The sequence below is a fragment of the Notolabrus celidotus genome, chromosome 12 (genome assembly GCF_009762535.1).
Source record: "Notolabrus celidotus isolate fNotCel1 chromosome 12, fNotCel1.pri, whole genome shotgun sequence".
NCBI lineage: Eukaryota > Metazoa > Chordata > Actinopteri > Labriformes > Labridae > Notolabrus > Notolabrus celidotus.
Window position 1 is genome coordinate 12,150,623 of NC_048283.1, and position 18,889 is coordinate 12,169,511.

General features: G+C 40.8%; 1 protein-coding gene across 1 annotated transcript in view; it reads right to left on the bottom strand.

The window, feature by feature from the left end:
- lipeb (lipase, hormone-sensitive b) overlaps positions 1–18,889 on the bottom strand; it is a 35,096-nt gene extending 16,207 nt beyond the window's left edge. The window contains exons 1-4 of the mRNA XM_034698094.1: positions 18,751–18,889; positions 3,276–3,517; positions 2,184–2,468; positions 603–693 (exon numbers count right to left, since the gene is read on the bottom strand). Of these exons, the coding sequence (XP_034553985.1) occupies positions 603–693; positions 2,184–2,468; positions 3,276–3,517; positions 18,751–18,841 (709 nt within the window). The 5' untranslated portion in view covers positions 18,842–18,889. The remainder of the gene's footprint in view (positions 1–602; positions 694–2,183; positions 2,469–3,275; positions 3,518–18,750) is intronic.

Below are 18,889 nucleotides of genomic sequence, written 5' to 3' on the forward strand. Positions count from 1 at the left end.
AAGAGAGTCACACTCAGATAGCTACAACTTCAATCTATAAACTACAACACAGGCACAAGAGAGCTGAAGCAGTTAACAGAGCTGTATGCTAAACTGTTCAGATAAAAGAAGCTGCAAGACAGAAGCAACTCTTTCACACAGTCTCATAGCCTGAGGTCACCACAGAGGACTATGATGAAGGGGAGAGAGGGTTCCAGTACACTCACCGTATGGTGCAATACCAGGTGCCTCCGCTGTAGTGCAGCAGAGAGCACAAGAAACCACAAGAGTTAAATGATTCCCTTTCAATGCCAAATATCATGTGTGCGTGTGCATGTATGTTGAGACCGTGTTTATAATAGTGCATGTTCTCCGATCCCTGCCTCTGTCCATAACGGTGTGCATGTTCAAAACACTCTGAAATATAGAAGAAGCATCACGGCTAGCCCTGGAGAATCCAAGGGATGAAAGAGCATCTCGAAATCTAAACACAACATCAAAAGGTACACAGTGAGGGGGCCAAGGAGCAATGTAGAAGAGGCGTGGGGATGAGTATGGCCTATGAATGAGAATGAAGTGGCTGAATGATGAGAGGGTACAGCTGCAGACAGACCGGTGCTGACCTATTCCTGACTGATGCCGTCTGTAGTTCTCTCCAAAGGCTACAAGCCCGATAGCGATGGTCTGTAGACAGGGTCGGATGGCTGGAGTGAACTAGGAGGGGGGGGGGGGACAAAGAAGAAATAAACTCAGTAAAAGACTTAGAATAAAAGCAACTAATATCAACGGCACTTAGGAAACAAGATATTAAAACAGGTATTCAAATACAGTAAGAGAAACAGATGATGGGATATCAGAATATCAGAGGAGTATGAGACATTATAAATTGATGCCGACTGCAGTGGAGAGGTTTCATCATTTTTCCCTTTAGTTTGGTTTTGACCTCGGTCCACTGAGGGTTCAGCCTCTCTCGTTAAGCTCAACTGAGAACAGACACTATGGCTGCACAATCAAATCCTTTACGCGCTACATTTTACCTGCAGGTCTGAGCAGCAGGAGTCATCCTTGCCTCAGTATTACTTTCCTGGCCTTTACTTATTACACTTCTTACCTCACTCTCCCCCTTTTTATTATCTATCCCTGTAGACACGGGTGTAATGAAGAGGGTTATACGAGCACCCGGTGACTGGCACAAAAATTGTTTCTCTCTTCTAACATCAGCATGTCACTTTTTTTTTTTAATGAATACCCTTTGGCTGATAGGCTACAGGAGACTGTGCCTTATGTGAGGAGCTTTGCTCTGTGCATGACAAGCCCTAATACTAACTATAGAAACATCAGGAGAGGCAGAATGTTGTATGGACCACAAGATTGGGGGTACTTTTGCCAGAATTGGAAACGTGAGTACATTCAGTTGCTTGTTTGGATGATTTAAAGGAGAGTTTGCAGATTTGATGTTACCCTTTCATTTTTCATCTGATTCCTACAGCAGCTGAATTTTCACCACTTTAAGTAATGATACACTTAGTATCTATTTACTCTGTCGCATGGCAGGCAACCCCTCCCACCCGTCTCACAGCCTCTTCAGCCTGTTGCGATCAGGAAGGAGATAACGCAGTGTCTGGGCCAGAACCAGCAGACTGAGGGACAGTTTTATCCATCAGGCAGGCAGGCAGGATGCTGAACTCTCTACCTGTTTTGCCTCCTCTTCCCATAGTGCCCCCTTCACAGACTTAACTTAGCTATTTCCTATATTTATCTGTTGTTGTCATTGCTAGGGTCTGAGAGAGAAACCTAAAATCAAATCCTCTCTATGTCTGGTGCATACTGCAGTTTTTGACAATAAATCAATCAATCAATCAATCAATCTTTATTTGTATAGCGCCAAATCACAACAAACGTTATCTCAAGACGCTTTTACAAACATAGGAGGTCTAGACCACACTATGTCAAATTATGAACAGAGACCCAACACCAAGACAGGGTAAGACTCAGTCTGACCCCACCTTAATCCATCATGAGCATTGCACATCGCAGTATTTAGCTAGTTACAGTGGTGAGGAAAAACTTCCTTTTAACAGGCAGAAACCTCAGGCAGAACCAGACTCATGTTAGACAGCCATCATGCCTCGACTGAGTTGGGTCTTGAAAGACAGATAGAGGGGAGCAATAAAGAAGACTTTGAACTTTGAACTTTATCTCACCTGGAAGCCAAGGCAACGGCCGTAGAAGCACCCCTTGTGCATGGAGGAGTATTCACGGACGAAGCTCTCGCTGAGGCCGCTTTCATCTTGAAAAAATAGGTTGCCATGGCTGTTGTCGTGTAGCATGCGCTGAGCCAGGTAAAGGAGGGCTCGCAGCTGGCACAGAGCGTTGCAGTAGGCCTCCATCTCCCCCGCGTTGTGTGCTGTCCGGAAGAAGATGCTGCGGCGGTTTGAGGTTATGTAGCGCCCCTTCTGGATGATGTGGAGTAAGCAGCAGCGCACCAACTAAAGAAGTATAAAGATAATGACAGTGAATTTGGATGATTTGGAAACATCTACCTTTGCTGTGCTGCATTTTCTATACACCAGAGTTGGCTTGACTTGATAGAGACTTAATTTGATAAATATGAATCTCTTTTTAAAGATGGAAATGTAAAGAGACACTTTCTGCTTTAACAGAGAGAATAAAATTTCTTTGATTATTTTTAATTATATGTGTTTTGGGTCTGCTTGAATTGACTGAAGATTAAGTTATTAAGCTTGATGGGGGAAGGAAGAAAAAGAGGTGTATGATAACAGGCCAGAATGCAAGCATGTGAAATGCTCACTGCTTCACCTCAGTGTTACAGATTAGTCAAAGTTGCAGTGTGGGGATGAGAAGGATTATAAATGTAGAAATTTGGAGGCTTGAAAACAGAGCAGCATTCATTTACTGCCCTGCTAGACTCATTCAGTTGTGGTGGGCTGCAACTACTGAAGGTCATGATGTTTCATCAATAACTGTAGAAGATAAAGGACAGTGAGTACAGTTGGGTTGGATATTCTCCAGCTGGAGGGATTTATCTAACCTGATTTGCAACATAAAATCAATCTGTAAAACAAATGGACTGACCTTGAAACAAAGCAATATAATGGCACACAGGGGCTGCTGAGCCATTTCTCACAGTGTGGGCAGAATATTGATAAAAATGTGTTGCGGTATGAGGGCTTACTTTCTCAAAGCTGAACTCAGCTGATATGAGAAGACAGACACAAGACTCCAAGACTTTACTATCTGCACACACATAGACTTCAAAACATCCCACAGCCTACCTTGACCAGGGAGCGATAGCCGTTGGCAGGTATATGAGGGTCAAAGTCAAAGTGATGGTAAACAGCAGCAAAGCCGGAGACGACAGGCTCTAGACTGCGCGCATGCTCCTGGATCAGCTTCATGGTCTCCACCAGGCGCCGCGCTGCATCGCCCTGCGACCCTTTGGCTCCTCCTGAGAAGAACGTGGCATTTTCTTCGCACACGCTGTACAGGGCAGCAAACACTGCCTTGGTGTCCATTACTATGACAGAGGAAAAGAGTTGCATTAGAGAAGGTACAACAGGAAAATTCCCCTTTCATCAGACTGAGCTTGTATCCCATTAACACCCATTGATCTCACCATTAATCATGCCGCCTTTCTGACCCCAATGCATGCTGTAGTTCAGTTTCAGACACTGCCATTATTCCTGCTGTGCTCAAAACTTAGCTGCTATCTTGAACTGCAAGCATAAAAAGGAGCAGCCTGATCCCTATTCTGCACCATGACCACACTCTTTATCAGCATGTCGACACTACACCAGCCCAGGTGGGATATCATGAGATATATCCTACAAAATGTTCTCTCACTTCTATTAACTAATCCCGCACAGCCAGGCGAATAGAGGCTCATTGATTGAAACGTGTTAAGCAAGCCTTGAAATTAAATGATGTAAATCCGAGCTAAGCAGCCAAAATCCGCAGAGATCTCGGCAGACACGCATGGAGCAGGAGGAGAAGGCAGAGGCCCCTTTGCTCACGTCATGCTGCTGGGAACAAACCAAGATTAGTCATACACTGACGAAAAAACATAAACACACTCACATAAGAGTCCCAAAGGGAGGTATACAGCTGTGTGTGTTTATCAAGTGTGCCTATATCTCTGCCTTATTGCAGCATAACAAAAGATCCAGCACCGCCATGTCCCTGATGGACTCCTGCTGCTGGAACTGAGCTCGCCTGCCACCTGAGACCTATGTTTCCACAACACCAAGTCAGGGAACCAGCTGGTACTTACTGTATAGGGTGACTGGCGCGCTGAGAGACAAAGAACACGGGAGAAGAGGGAGAGGGCATGCAGAGAAAGAATAAAGGAGAGAAAACAGACACAGCTGTACTTTCCTGACCGATATGAACATGAGAGATTATGGGCGGGGGGAGGCAGCCATAAAAAATAATTACAGACTGACATGAGTGTGTGCTAAAAGAATCTTGAAGTGTCACATTCATTTGTTCATTTATTTGTGTTTTTTTAACCAAACTATATATATTTAATTTATGCATTTTCAAGTACAGTACGTTTTTCTCTGATTTAAAAAAAATATTCTCTTGATTTCTTTATTTCTTACTTGTTTTTCTCCTTTTTACTTTTTTTTAATTCCTAGTAAGTCAGAACTGTCAATCATATGGCCTTAATTGGTCTTTCTGCCTAGGTTTTGATACACTACATAAAACAAAGAAACAAATGAAATCAATTAAAAATAAATAAATGAGAAATTGAATATTCAGAAAACATAGAAAATACATAATTAATAGGCATTTCAAAGAATATATTAAAAATAAATATATGAAGAGTTAATTTGCAAAAACAGATATCTGTTTTTATAAATTTTCAAAAAACAAATGTCTTTTTAATATAGAATTTTAAGTTACTTTTTAAAGATACCTCTGATTAGTAATGTCATTTTGACTTAAAGGAAATCAGACTTGCAGAGTCAGTCCCTCATTTTATTTCATTACTCAAGACACACTTTTATCGTAAAGCTTTTATTTTGTGAATTTATTTTAATCTTTAACATTTTATCTCTGCTTTTACTGTCTGTTTGCTTTTATTGCTTCTCTGCTTTTATTGTGTTTTTATTATTATGTGAAGCACTTTGTTACTTGTATTGAAAAGTGCTATACAAATAAATAAAGGTATTATTAGTCAAAGCAACCCAACTTCAATTGATTGATAATACCTAAAGCTAGTAATAGAAAAAAAGTTTTTTGAAACATTTTTTAAAAAAAATTCTGCAAATTAACTCTTCATGTACAGAAGTAAATAAAATAAAATAATTACAATGATGTCTTATTTATTTGTTCATTTATGTGTTTTTTTATTTCCTAAGATAAAATAGAATAAAATATAAATTAACAAATTAATAAAAGTAATACATGTGCTTATAATTTGTTCAGTTTTTTAATCTAGATTTATTTACTTATGCAACTCTAATAACCCGCAGTGGATACAAGGAAGACAGACATATTCAGTTACTGAGAAGTGCTAAGCGTTCATATTGCAGGACTAATGTGTACTTAGCTGCCATAGAGGGATGGAAGATAATAATCAGTTCAAAATTACTCTTAAAGAAAGACTCTGCTGTGTTTGATCATCTTCCATTAGATCATGTATATCTTTTGAAAATCGCAAATGACATCAGACGACTCTGGACTTAGCGCTCACCTAACCGCAAACTTTGCCCAAAGCGGCGTCTCGGGATGTGGAGCAGAGGTTGCCATTTCAATGCTAGAATGAAATATAGTTCTGAGGGTCAAAGAAATAATGGAGGCCTTATCGCACAATTATTCTGCTATTACCTGCCATTCAGGAAGAGTAATGGGAGAGGCAATTTCAGTTTGCAGGGAAGAATCACAACACCCTGACATTTATCAGCTGGATGACTTGTCTCTCACACTCACACTCACACTCACACACACACACACACACACACACACACACACAAACACACACACACACACACACACACAAACACACACTTTGCATAAATAGACTTTTCAGCCATTACCTCCCTTCTTATATTCCTGTTTGTCTATGCTCACCCTCTTATTTTACTGGGGACAATCCCTTCCATTCACTACCAGGCGAGTTATTTCTCTGTACAAATATTTTCACTCAGTTTTTCACAGTAAAAGTTTATGGAGGGATAACTGAATACTGTGAACTAGAGCTGGGCGATAAATAGATAATGGTTATTATCGTGATTACATTTTTCTCAATATAAATACAACAAATGTTCGATACAAATGTTTTATATTTAAACCTGTAATAACATCCCCCAATCACTGAAAAGGCAGGGGTCGCTAATGTGCCTTAAACGCTAGTTGCCACTAGGGATGCAAATTTCAAGTATTTTCCGTGGTCGATTTTTGGAAATGTTAACAATTAGTTATCGATTAATCATTAAAAAAAGAACGTAAACATTTTCCATGTCAAAAAGAAAGCCAAATGCGTTTTTTTCCCTGAATCAAATTTTCCTTCACGACACAATGTATATAACGGACCATATTGAATATCTAAGGATTGTATTGAGGTGTTCAAAACGTTAAACACGCTGAATATCAACGTGTGGAGCAGGCTCATAATCTCTGCGGACTTACAGTTGTATCAGTGAAGGCTCAGACTTCAACAAGGGAACTGAACAGAAACATATTTTAGACTCACAGTGTGCAGTTTTCTGTCTACTCGTTCTTATTGAGAAAAATAAGCATGTGAACACGGTCAGGTGTCAGCCGGAACGTAACCGGGTCATAATCAGTCCGGCGGTGGAGAAAAAAAGCGCTTGTGGAGACTTGTCACTCAGCCACAGCCCCCAGCTGAGTGTCTCCGCTGTGCGCAACAACTTCAGTCAGCTGATTCACATCGAAACACACTTTAAAGTTAAAACACCCCCCTGATAGCTGAACAAAATGTGAGACCACATGATGTTTGTTCCACATGATAGAAAATCGAAACAAAAAAATGTGTTCAAGTAAGTTCCCAAAAATCAATTAATCATTACTTGTTTAATTGATGACATCCCTAGTTGCCACCTAACATTGGACAGAAGAAGAAGACGGCATTGAATAGCCTTTCATGTCACAGGGTAAGAGGTAGGCGGGCTAAAGGATAGTAACTTCACAAAAATCTCATCTTACACAAAATACCTGCTTCCTGTTAGCATCGTCAAAAATGAGGGATTCATGAAGCTGCCTTTAAATTTAATTGAAATAATAATTTGATGTTTATCGTGATAATTATCGATCTCAACTGATATGAAAAATTGTATCATGATAAGATCTTTTTCAATATCGACCAGCTCTACAGCAACAAGATTTCATCTGCATGTTTAGGAGTAAACAAACTAAATTCAGCCCTCTTAGATTATGCTAAAATTAACAGAGACATCAAATCAAATCTGGATAGAAGTTCTGCACAGCTGGTACCAGAAAGCACACCTCATTCAAACACAACCAACTCTGAACCAAAGTATAAGTGATAATCTGACACACAAAATCTAACATAAGGCAAATGTTGCCAATTCATCCACATATCTATGTCCAGTCTGTTTTAATATTTAGCAAACAGGGACCCCCTACATATGTGAGATGTCGCAACAGGGCCCCCCTGGTCAAAGTCCCAATGAAACCTGAGGCACCTTTTTGGCACAGACGTCAACTAAAGCTGTTCTACAGAGCCAAATGAGCGAGCTACATGGAGCAGTGTGTGTTGGGGGTTGTTCTTCGACACAATATCATGTTCTTTCTACTTCTGCAAGCTTCATAAAGCAGCCAGAGGCCTAATTTCACATCGCTTTAACCATGTGAAAGGAGTGCTTGATCTAACATACAGTGAAGTTCATCACATGACATCAAAAGGGTTATTCTGCACTGATACAGGACTTTTTAATGCTACTGGACGGTGAGGTTATACAGCGTAAACAAATTGCTATCAGTCTCCTTAAACCAACTCCAAGTGTCTTGTGACGTCTGATGACATTTGTCGAGATTGACGGTTAATTGATGAGTAAAAAAGGAGCAGATCTAAGAGAGAGAGTTTCTAGATGACTTACTGGAATGAGAGCTGCAAAAGAGAAACACCAATGAATCTCAACTGGTTGAAACAGTGGATGTCAGGTCGGCTCCTACAAATATTTAGGCGTCCACCTGGATATTACGTTCAGCTGGGAGGCCCACATTGATAACCTGTGTTCCTGCATACAGCAAAGATTGTACTTTTTATGTCGGCTCAGGGTGTATGGTGTGAATCAGCAGGCTACGTTTTTGTTTTATCAGGCTGTACTGGAGAGTATTATTAGGTATGGGATGACAGCATGGTATGGTAACCTCTCTGTTCAGCTCAAAACCAACTCTCTCGTCTGGTGCAGACTGCCATGAAGGTCATAGGGAAGACTGGCAACCCTTCCCTTCAGGCCATTTATGAGCAGTGTGTTCTTGGGCAGGCTCAGAGAATACTTGGAGACCCATTGCACATCCTTCACTCTAAGTATGAACTTTTACCGTCTGGAAGAAGGTACAGAGTCCCCAAATGTAAATTTAATCGTTTTAAAAACTCCTTTGAGCCAATCTCCATTAGAATTTTAAATATTAAATAGCCTGTTAGGGTTGGGACAGTGTTATGGTGCTCTCTCTTTAAGAGTATGCTGTGTGTTGTATGAATGTGTACTATTTATTGTACTTTTTCATATTTATCTATGTGTTCTTGTGTCATTGTGGTGATTTTTGTAGGAGCAGGTAACATGTGCAGCAGTCCCTACGGGGACAATAAAGTACATCGTATCGATGTGAATACCAGTTTAGGTGGTTTCTACCTTTACAAGACTGTACAGGTTGGCAGAAGGGAGGGATCAGGCTGGCACACACTATGAGTAAAGCAGAGTTTTCCATCCACTCATCCAGTAAAAACATGATTCATTCAGATTCATCATAAAGATCAATGATGGGAATCAACGACACTCGCATCATGTCAAAACAATTTCACAGCCAGCGTCAAACACGCAAATAAAAACAGTTGGTATGTTGCTTCATCTCAGGATTTGGCAACAAACCGGCACCTTGCACCGTGTGTGTGTGTGCGAGTGAGTGTGAATGTTCTGAATTGGACAAGTCAGGAAACAGTTACTCAATGTGCAACAACTCAGCTGATTACGTCAGCATAAATCTGGAAACACCACGAGAGAAGCACAAAGACCATCTAAAAATACACACATTCATCTGGCTGCTTAAACACAATCTGCAATGTGGCCTGAGGGGACACAATGGCTGCCTTGGGCAAGCAGGACACACAAATACCATGCTGCAGGACCAGCTTTAGCAGTCAGACCTGCTTGGGCCGGCTGCCAGACTTCAAATTGCATTGCTTAATTAGAGCGGGGGGGTACAAGTCTCTGAGCTGGGCGCGCTGATAGGCTGCATGTTGACAAGAGTAAGCTAGGCGTGAACTTTATGAACCCCTGGATCAGCATAAGCTGCTCTAAACCTTGCTTAATGATAATGAAGCCAGTGCATATTACACCCCTGTCTTACTGCAGGGAGTATATCATATGCAAATAGAATGCAAATGAAGCAGTGCGATCTTAATGGAGCGCTCACTTAAGGGTCCAAATTGGCCCAGTGATGACTTCACCTTTGTTTGATGGGAGGATAAGACATCAAACAGATTAACAAGGAAGTAAGAGAGAGTAACACTATGACAGCTGTCAACTTACAATCAAAAGGAGGAACAAAGTATGATCACTCACTTCCCTTATCAATCATTCAGACTTTATTTATAAAGTGCTTTTCATACAATAACATTGTAACACAAAGTGTTGTATATAAAAACAACCTACAATATAATAAATTAAGAAAAAGATCCCACCCCCAGTCCGACACCAAACCCACCCCACAGAACACAATATATGCAATCATAAAAACAATAAAAATAAAATAAAAAAATAAAAAGAAGTTGCTGAACGAACTGAGGAAATGCTGTACTTAAAAAATAAAATAAATAAGTACATATATAAATAAAGTAGAATAAAAGTGACAGAAATTTGAACCAGATAACAAATAAATAAATAAATAAATAAATAAATAAATAAAACTGATAAGAATAAAACTCAGTTAAAAGTGAGACTAAAAGGGTAGGTCTTGAGTTTTCTTTTAAAAATATTCATGCTCTGTGCAGCCCTCAGATCTTCAGGTAGGGTGTTCCACAGACGTGGGCTGTGTAAAAAGCTGCCTCACTGTGAGTCTTTGTTCTTACTTTTGGTACCATTAAAAGTCCACTACCTCAAGACCTGAGGGCTCTCGCTGGCTCATATGATAAAAGCAAATCTGATGAATAAGATGCTCTCTATTGCTCAATCAAACATGTTTACTACAAGCTACCTTTCTCAGTATCCAAACACGTGGCTCCATCAGACCCAACCACCACCACCCCTCTTTGTAACTGCCACAGGAGTCATCGTAAACCAGCTGAAACTATTAAGTTCCACCTGGTCTCTCCACATTAAAGATGAATGACATTGAGCATCAATAAGTCATGTAGAACAACACACAGCAGCAACATTACAGATATATAATGACTCCTGCGGGGCCCAGAGTACAGTGTGAGCTGAGTGTTGACAGAAAACAACCTGCTTCAGGGATAGCATGAACGTGGACTAGCTACAGGAAGGCGGAAAAAAAGTGAAAGTATTTACCAGCGTCTGAGTTCAAGGCTTTGTCCTTGTTTGTCTCCTCTCTTCCACGAAAGCAACGAGAGCATGAGGGAGAAGAAAGATAGAATGAGAGATAGGGAGGGAGGGTAAGGCAGAGAGCCTTAGTCTGCGACTGGTTTTGTTGTCCCTCGTCTCTAGGATGACATTCTTCCTCTATCGCCTGGTCGTAGTCAATTCCTCCCAGAGGCACTGAGTCGCCCTCTTTCTTTTCTCTCTGCTCGTCCCTCCCAAGCCTCTTTAAAACAGAGCTGAGACGCTGCAGACAACTTCAGCACAGTTAACTTTCTGCTGCTTTTTGCTATTGGCTGTTCAGCGTGCAACTCCCTGTGACCTTCAACCTAATTGGCAGATCTTGTAGTGACAGACAGACATTGGCAGTGGCACAGCCGTTATGAGCTGTGATCAATATTTCGACAGTGACGTTTTTCTAAGATTGCATCTTAGGGGCTTTTTTTCCCCTCCTGTTTATTGAGGGCATAAACCACATGACATAAACACATACTGCAGTAAAAGCAGTAATTATCAACAGGCTTTCAAATTAGAAAAATTAATAAATAAGGAAAGACCAAATAGAGCGAAAATGAAGTCTTTGAAATGCATTATATTGTGTCTGAAATAACTGCAAAAGGAAGAAAAACATCTGATACTGTTTGATAAATCCACTTGTGATTTCAAACTTAGCAACATTTTTTAATGATCCCATCAACATTAAACCATTAATGGCCAAATTCCACCAGATTCCGTGTCCGGTCCGTCTCCGATCCGTCACAGCACCGGGTCTGATAGGTTTCTATTCTAGTCAATGTGTTAACTTCCACTGGATCCTACGGTGGCCCTGAAGTGCAAATCTCTACGGCTATTCAGAAAACACAACGGCAATTCAGAAAACACTAACACAGGAAGAAGTAGGTACCCTCGAAAAGCGTGGTGGATGTCAAGAAATGTGTTTTAGCAACTGAGAAATACTGTAATAGCAGCATGTACGTTGTTGCTGGCGGCACTCATATTTGGAAAACATGTAAACCATGTTCTTCCGGGTCAAAAGGATAGACCAGTCCAATCAGCGACGAGTCATGTCCCACGCGGGTACCTACTTCTTCCGGTTTGGTTAATGTCGCAGTGTTTTCTGATTTGCCGTTGCGATTTGCACTTCAGGGCCACTGTAGGATCCACTCTGTTGCATTCCGGCTGCGTCCCTGATCCGGCAGGTCAGAGCCCTTCGGATCAGATACGCAAGACTTCTATTTTTGCCGGATGCCGGAGTTTGACGCATCATTTCACACAGAGCAGATCGAGCGTGACAGGAAGTCAGGCACCAAAACAACATTAAAATATACATTTTCAGAATAAAACACTGGCTGTTTTCGAAACGGCCTGCTACATACTGCATTTGAATTTAGCATGTAGTATGACTGTTCTGTTCGATCTGTGTTGCAGTATGCTGGGCCAGACGTCACTGAATTTACGGTTTTGGAATGCGAAAGTAAACAATGGCCAAGCTGATAGAGAAACTGCTTCTTTAACATCACTTTTGATTTAAAAAGTTAGGAAGTGATTTATATGGAATTTAATAATTTTCACAGCACCTAAAAACTGAGTTCCCCAAGAAGAGAAAAGAAAAAGCGGAACGAGTGCTGTGCATTGTGGGAAACAGTATGCTAGGCAGACTGGTCCGATGCATACTATGAAGTAATCGGCAGATCGTATTTCATTTGAATACAACAACAAACCATCATGATGAGCAGAGCCAGGCCTGGAGTCAACACGTAAGAGGTTTTCAGAGGACAATAAAGACAACATGGATGAGAAGAGGAGGAGGAGAATCCTTGATTCAGTAATTACCACGGGAAAACCTCGGTCACGAGTCCAGTTGTCGGGCAGCCCTGCTCTGAAAACGCAACCAGTGAGTGTTGACGGACAAGAGAGCATAAAGCCGGACCGCAGTGGATCGAAGACAGACCAGGACACGGATCTAGTGGAAGTCCCGTGGTACAGTGCAACTCCCACACACATACACTGTGTATTTAAGGGACATATTTTAGTGCTGAATGTTATGTAGTCATGGTTTTAACAATATTTGCATACGACCTTTGAATATTTGTTTGCAGAGGAAACTTGGGAGTATCTGCCAACTACTGAGAAAGTTTGGGCGATGAATACAAAACATGAACAAAGTGTGCAAAAAATAAGAGAGTGAAAATGTTATTTTTCCAGGGGGGACAGAATGACCTTAGTTCAGACTTCCCTGCTGATTTCACAATTGAATGACCCCTAACACGAGGAGCTGAGACATGACATTTCATCCAGAGAGAAACAGAAACAACACAAGAACACGGAGACGCTACATTTAAACTCTGATTCAAAACATCGATGTTGTTGTTTGAGCTGGTACTGTTAGGTTGGTGGCTGTGAAGTGCAATACAAATTTACAGAGGATGAAACTATTTTAAAGGGTTGGAGACAAATTTGCCATTCAAAAAACATTATTACATTTCATAAAACAGAATTACATTAAAACACTTTTACTAAGGCCAACACAAATTTACATTCAAGAAAAGAAATTTACAAACTCAGAAGTACTTTTACAAGTGACGAAACAAAATTACAAACTGCAGATTCTAAAGGAAAAAGAATGTACCAATGATTTTCAAAATTAAAGATGTCTGTAGTATAAAGGTGTGCAACAGCCAGGGAATTAAGTCGACATTAACAACGCTGTTCCCACTTAAATATTTTGATTCAGACTGATAAGATCACACCATAGACTGTATAAATAATGGACGTAGTATCTGTGACGTCACCCGTCTGTTTCTGAAGCGCTGTTTTGAAGCCAATCGTCAGTGGAAGCCATATTGGAAATACTGTCAACCTAACTTCTGTAGAGGGAGTGTGAGGTAAAGGGCTTTGAGCCCGCTTGCCAACAGCTACAGTGTTCCCGCCTGTCAATCAAGTCAGCTGTGCCTCTCATGAAGGAAAACTTGTAATCTTAATATCTTTGAAATTGCCACGTTATGTAAAAAATTCAACCCCGTACAGAGAAATGAGCTATCCAGACTACACTGTTTTTTGTACCAGGCTGTAAACATGTTTTTTTCTGCTGTAAAGATTGTCTGTTTTGACTTGGTGGATTCTGGTACTTCCGGAGCTAGCCTCAAGCAGACACTCGAGAAACTTTGGAATTTCAAAATAAATGTATATGCTAAATTTTCTATGGTTTTTATTTTCAAATTCCAAATCAGATATTGCTGTGATTGGTGGAAACACATTTTCTAGGTGTTCTCTTATCAGTCTGAATCAAAATATTTAAGTGGAAACAGGGTTGTTAATGTCAAATATATATTAATTTCTTAGCTGTTGCACATTTTCACATTACAGAAGTCTTTTATTGAAAATCACTGGTACATTCCTTTTTCGTCAGAATCTGCCATTTGTAATTTTGTCTCAGGACTGGTAAAAATGTTCCGTCTCTTGTACAATTTTCTCATTGTTTGTGAAAGTGTTTCTGATTTTGTAAATTTGTTTTCTTAAATGTAAATTTGTGTTGGCCTTGGTAAAAGTGTTAAATGGAATTAGGTCTTATTGAATGTAATAATGTTTTCCAAAATGTAAATTTGTCTCCAACTTTGTAAAAGTGTTTCATCCTTTGTAAATTTGCCTTTCACTTCCCAGCCATCGTATGTTAGTCTGTGTGTAGTCCACTGAGAGAGTTGCGTGTTAGGCCTTTTCCTTAAAAAGACACTGTATAATGCACAACAGGAAAAGGACAAGTGTAATAATTCTAAGCCTCTTTCTTAAAAAATTTGTGAGACAGTTGCTTCTATTCGATAGGACCAAGAAAAACAAGAAAAAATGGCTACTGCTGCAACAAAGACTACCACCTCTGTCTGTGGACCGAGCTCTGACCCACTGAACTAAACCAGCAATGCCCCAATGCTGGCTTTATTGATTCAGTTTCAGGGTCCTGTTATAGTTCTTGCTGTCCTGGCTCACTCTCTCACTTGTTGTGATTTTCTGGGACACTTAATGAAATTATCAATGAAGCATCTGCACTCATCTTGAAGCTCCTGTGGGGAACATTCATGGTGTGTCAAATTTGGTGCCCCTTGTGGACAGACTGGGATGATTTATCAATTTACCAATCTCATCCTGTATGTGTGCATTTATTTTCCTGACAAATAAAAGCATCCATCTTTGTTTTAAATGTATAAGTACAACTCACTACATCCCTTTGGCATGGAAGTTATTGAAAAGGCTGTCAGTGCAGCATGCTGTTAATTCCCTGGCCTGTCACTGAACCCCAAGCAGGAGTAATTTGTATGTAAAACAACAGTTTAGAAATAATCCAGCTCCTCTCTGATGGTCCTGTTTGCTTTTGTGCCTCATATGGAGACATCAGTATTCATTTCAGTCTATTTCATTGCCCGCCAAAAACTTCTCCCTGAGCCCTTAAAGGAACTCGTCTTACCTGTCTTACCTGACTCTGTCTTACTTGAGGCAACCTCCCGTAACAAGTCTGATCATTACGAGTCATGTGGGCTCATGATTCATTAAGGGCTGATCAATAATCTGACACTGATGCACCTCCATTTGATCTTTCAGTGGCTCCTACTACTTTCTCTTCACGACACGACTGTTACTTTGTGACTTGGCACTATGTCTCTGTCTTCCCAGGTCCTTGTTTATGATTCAGAACCACAAACTATTGTAACCATCTCACGTCTGAATCACACCAATTTTTCATACTGTGTATGTTTTTAATAACCTGGTGCAATTTTATCTGTGCAATAACTTACCTTACTATCTATTCATAAGATAAAAGTGTACATAGAAGTGCTTTATTTCATTTTATTCTAACCTTTATCATTACTATTATAATTATTTAGGGATGCACCGAAAATTCGTTTTTGGCCAAAATACTTTTATCACCAAAACAACTCGTCCAAAACAGAATGTTGTGATGACGCAAGCAAAAACCGCGGCCAGTACGCCCTTGTCTGGATAAGGGTCAACATGTCTGCCTCTGTTATTCCTTTAATTGCAGCACTAAAGCGTCTTCTAAGCAAAGAGGTTGAGACAGACCACGAAGTGAAAACACGTTTCACTGAGATCTATTTGGATCCTTTGCACTTCATTGTGACTGTACTTGACCCTCGTTATAAAGATCATTACTTGGATGTGGGAATAAAGCAGCGCCCACGAGAAATGATCCAGGCCGCGAAGGATGCGGAGAACCCACTTGGAGACGGAGAAGCGCACAGCGCAGGAAGGAGAACAGAGCGCAGAAAAAAGGACTCGTCTCTCTGAACCAGATGAGGGGCATGCACCCTCTTGTCTGATATGTTCAATGAGATCCTTGATTTTAGTGAGGTTGGCACACAGTCATAGCCATGAATGCAATGGTAGGGGAGACCGGGGACAGTTGTAACATTTTTGACATTTCTGTCTATAACTTTGAGCTCTTTCAATCCAGTGTGTTCAAACTGCTATACAAACTAGCAGCAACTAAACTGAGCATGTGCAGAGTGAATCAGGTGATTCATAACTTGTTCCTGATTGGAGCAAGAGCAAGTGTTACAACTGTCCCCAGTCTCCCTACTAATAATTGGCAGAATAATTTATTTCAGCGTTTCGGTTTTCGGCCTTGGTTTCCTCATTTTCGGTTTACGGTTTCGGCCAAGAATTTTCGTTTCGGTGCATCCCTATAATTATTATTATTATATTTTTAACTATGTAAGTACAATTGTTGTATTCCTCTGTCCCATGTTGTAAAGCCCTGGACCAAAAGAATTTCCCCCAATGGGGGATCAATAAAGTATATCTAATCTAATATCTACTCTACCTTACTCTGCATAGTTAAACAAGCAGTTGTAAGGAAGACTTGTTTATTTTTTTAGTTAGGTCTTTAAATAGGTCTTGTGTACTAAAGGACGCAGACAAATATTTGTCAGGAAGAACTTGCTGTTTTGAATACATGACTAAAACATGAGTGTTTTGGTCATTTCTACAAAGAGTAGAAGGAGGTGAAAGTTCCTCTGTTACAGACCCAGAAATGAAAACTCGATTTTCACTACATCTGTCTTCTGTCACGTATGTCCTTTAGATGTTCGGTCAGTCATCTTGAACTTTGCCTTAATATGTGACACTCTACTAAATGCCTTGCCTATAGGAAGCAGTCTTTAAAAATAGCAAACTCGTGCAGTGCTCAGGCAAAGAGGAAGCGACAACAGCGGGGGCTCGGTAGTGTCGTGTTGAGGCTGTGACCCTTCTCCTAGACAGAACACCTTCACACACACAAGGCCAAACTGAACAACAGGAAACTAGCAACAATGAGCCTCCGCGCCCCCTACAAGTGAAGCAGACAAGGTTTCCTTTTAGTTTATAATGCACCAACTTGGATTAAATAGAAGATTACAAATTTGATCTTCAGGTCTAATTAGAATTGAGCATGTTAGCAGCTTCATGCAAGATTTAGGATTAGGTTTAAACTCCTCTAATCTCATTACACAGGCCCAAGTCTAATAGAAACACCCTATTCATAAAAACACAAGTGGGCATGTTTTAATATTGTGCTCAAACTGACAACATGTGGCATTTTGTTGGTTTCCTGTTAACGCTATGGGAGTCCTGAGTGAGACAGTGGTTCATTGAACAGCAGATTAAAGCAACAGAGGGGGTTTGTTTAGTCACAGTAATATCAGCTCCACAGTGCCACAGGCAGCATCCTGTTAAGTCTTTCCTTTTCTCTTTTTCTTTTTTTTACAGTCCGCCCATTCGTCGTCCTGTGTCAGCCTGCTCTCATTTCACACAGACGGCCCTGATCTACCAATTCACCTAATCGATTTAAGCACAGAGGCTTCCATGTTTAACACTGGGGACGGAAGGTTAATCTAGTTACACTCCTCCATCCTTTCCCTTCCCCTCTTGTTTAAGTTTAGAGTACCTGTTCTGGTGTGTCCAGTCAGTGTCAGCGGCTGAGGTTAGGGGCACAGAGGGTTGAAAACGTGAATAGAAATGTAGCATGGAAAGGTGTATTTCTAAGCAGTGTCTAACCCTGACATTACTATAACCGCTATGACTAGGGTTGCCAACTTTGTCACTACTAAATAAGGGACAGGTGCACGGTGCCATGGTGGTGTGAGCATGATGTGTGAATTCAGCGTATATTCATATTCTGATTCAACTGGGAATGCAGAAAGTGTGTACAGTCCCTTTAATCCTTACTTTATCATTGTGTAACCTCATATGAATAAACCTCAAAGAAACCACAATTTGGCTCTTTACATTTAAAAAAAAAAACAGGCAGAAGAAAAATTTAATGCAAAAGAGGATTATGACTCAACAAATGTACTTTTTCCATGGTTACTTTTTGTTGCTCTTGACTGACTCAAGCAGTCTTTTGTCCTTTTGCACAGCCAGGGAGAAGCCCTTACATGACAAGTCACAGTTTACAGATATTTGAAGTTCATTTTTGATCAGCTCTGTGCTGCATCTGTTTCTTGAGTCAGACCATTTAATGGCCATCAGAGAGAAAATCCTCTCCACACTCTTTTTGCAGGTGTGATTGGCACATGATCCACTGTGGTTTTATCTGATGTAGGCTCTGTAGAGTGCAGTCTGATGTACTTACAAGAGTTAATAGTCAATATACAGGATGTCCCAGTTAATACAGGACAGTTGGCAACCCTAGATGTGACTAACGGTACATAATACACGTTACTGTATATAGCTATGATGTATCTATTTAACTAGAGGCATGTCAGTAAAGGGGGATGCACAGGTTTTCAGATGCAAATGTCCTCAGTGCTTCCTCGTTTTGACAATCACGAGATCTGAGCAGCTGAGACAGAACCAGCGGCTTAAATCCGAGCACTTCACTCGGGCTACCAGAGGCAAGCTAGCTGCTAACGGACGCTAACGGGAGGTGACAGCTCAGGAGCGTCCAGTAAAAGGGGACGTAATGAAAGTGAAAAGCGACAGTGACGAGGTCAGCGTGACACAGAGAATGATAACTCACCAACTGGACCCTCTTTGTGTTTCGACGAGCGTCTCCCATTCACACTTTTCTCAAACCTGCTACTCCCACCACCCTTCTTGCTCGACGCCATCTTCGCCCACTCTGTTTATGCACCGCCTCTCTCATCTCTGCTACATAC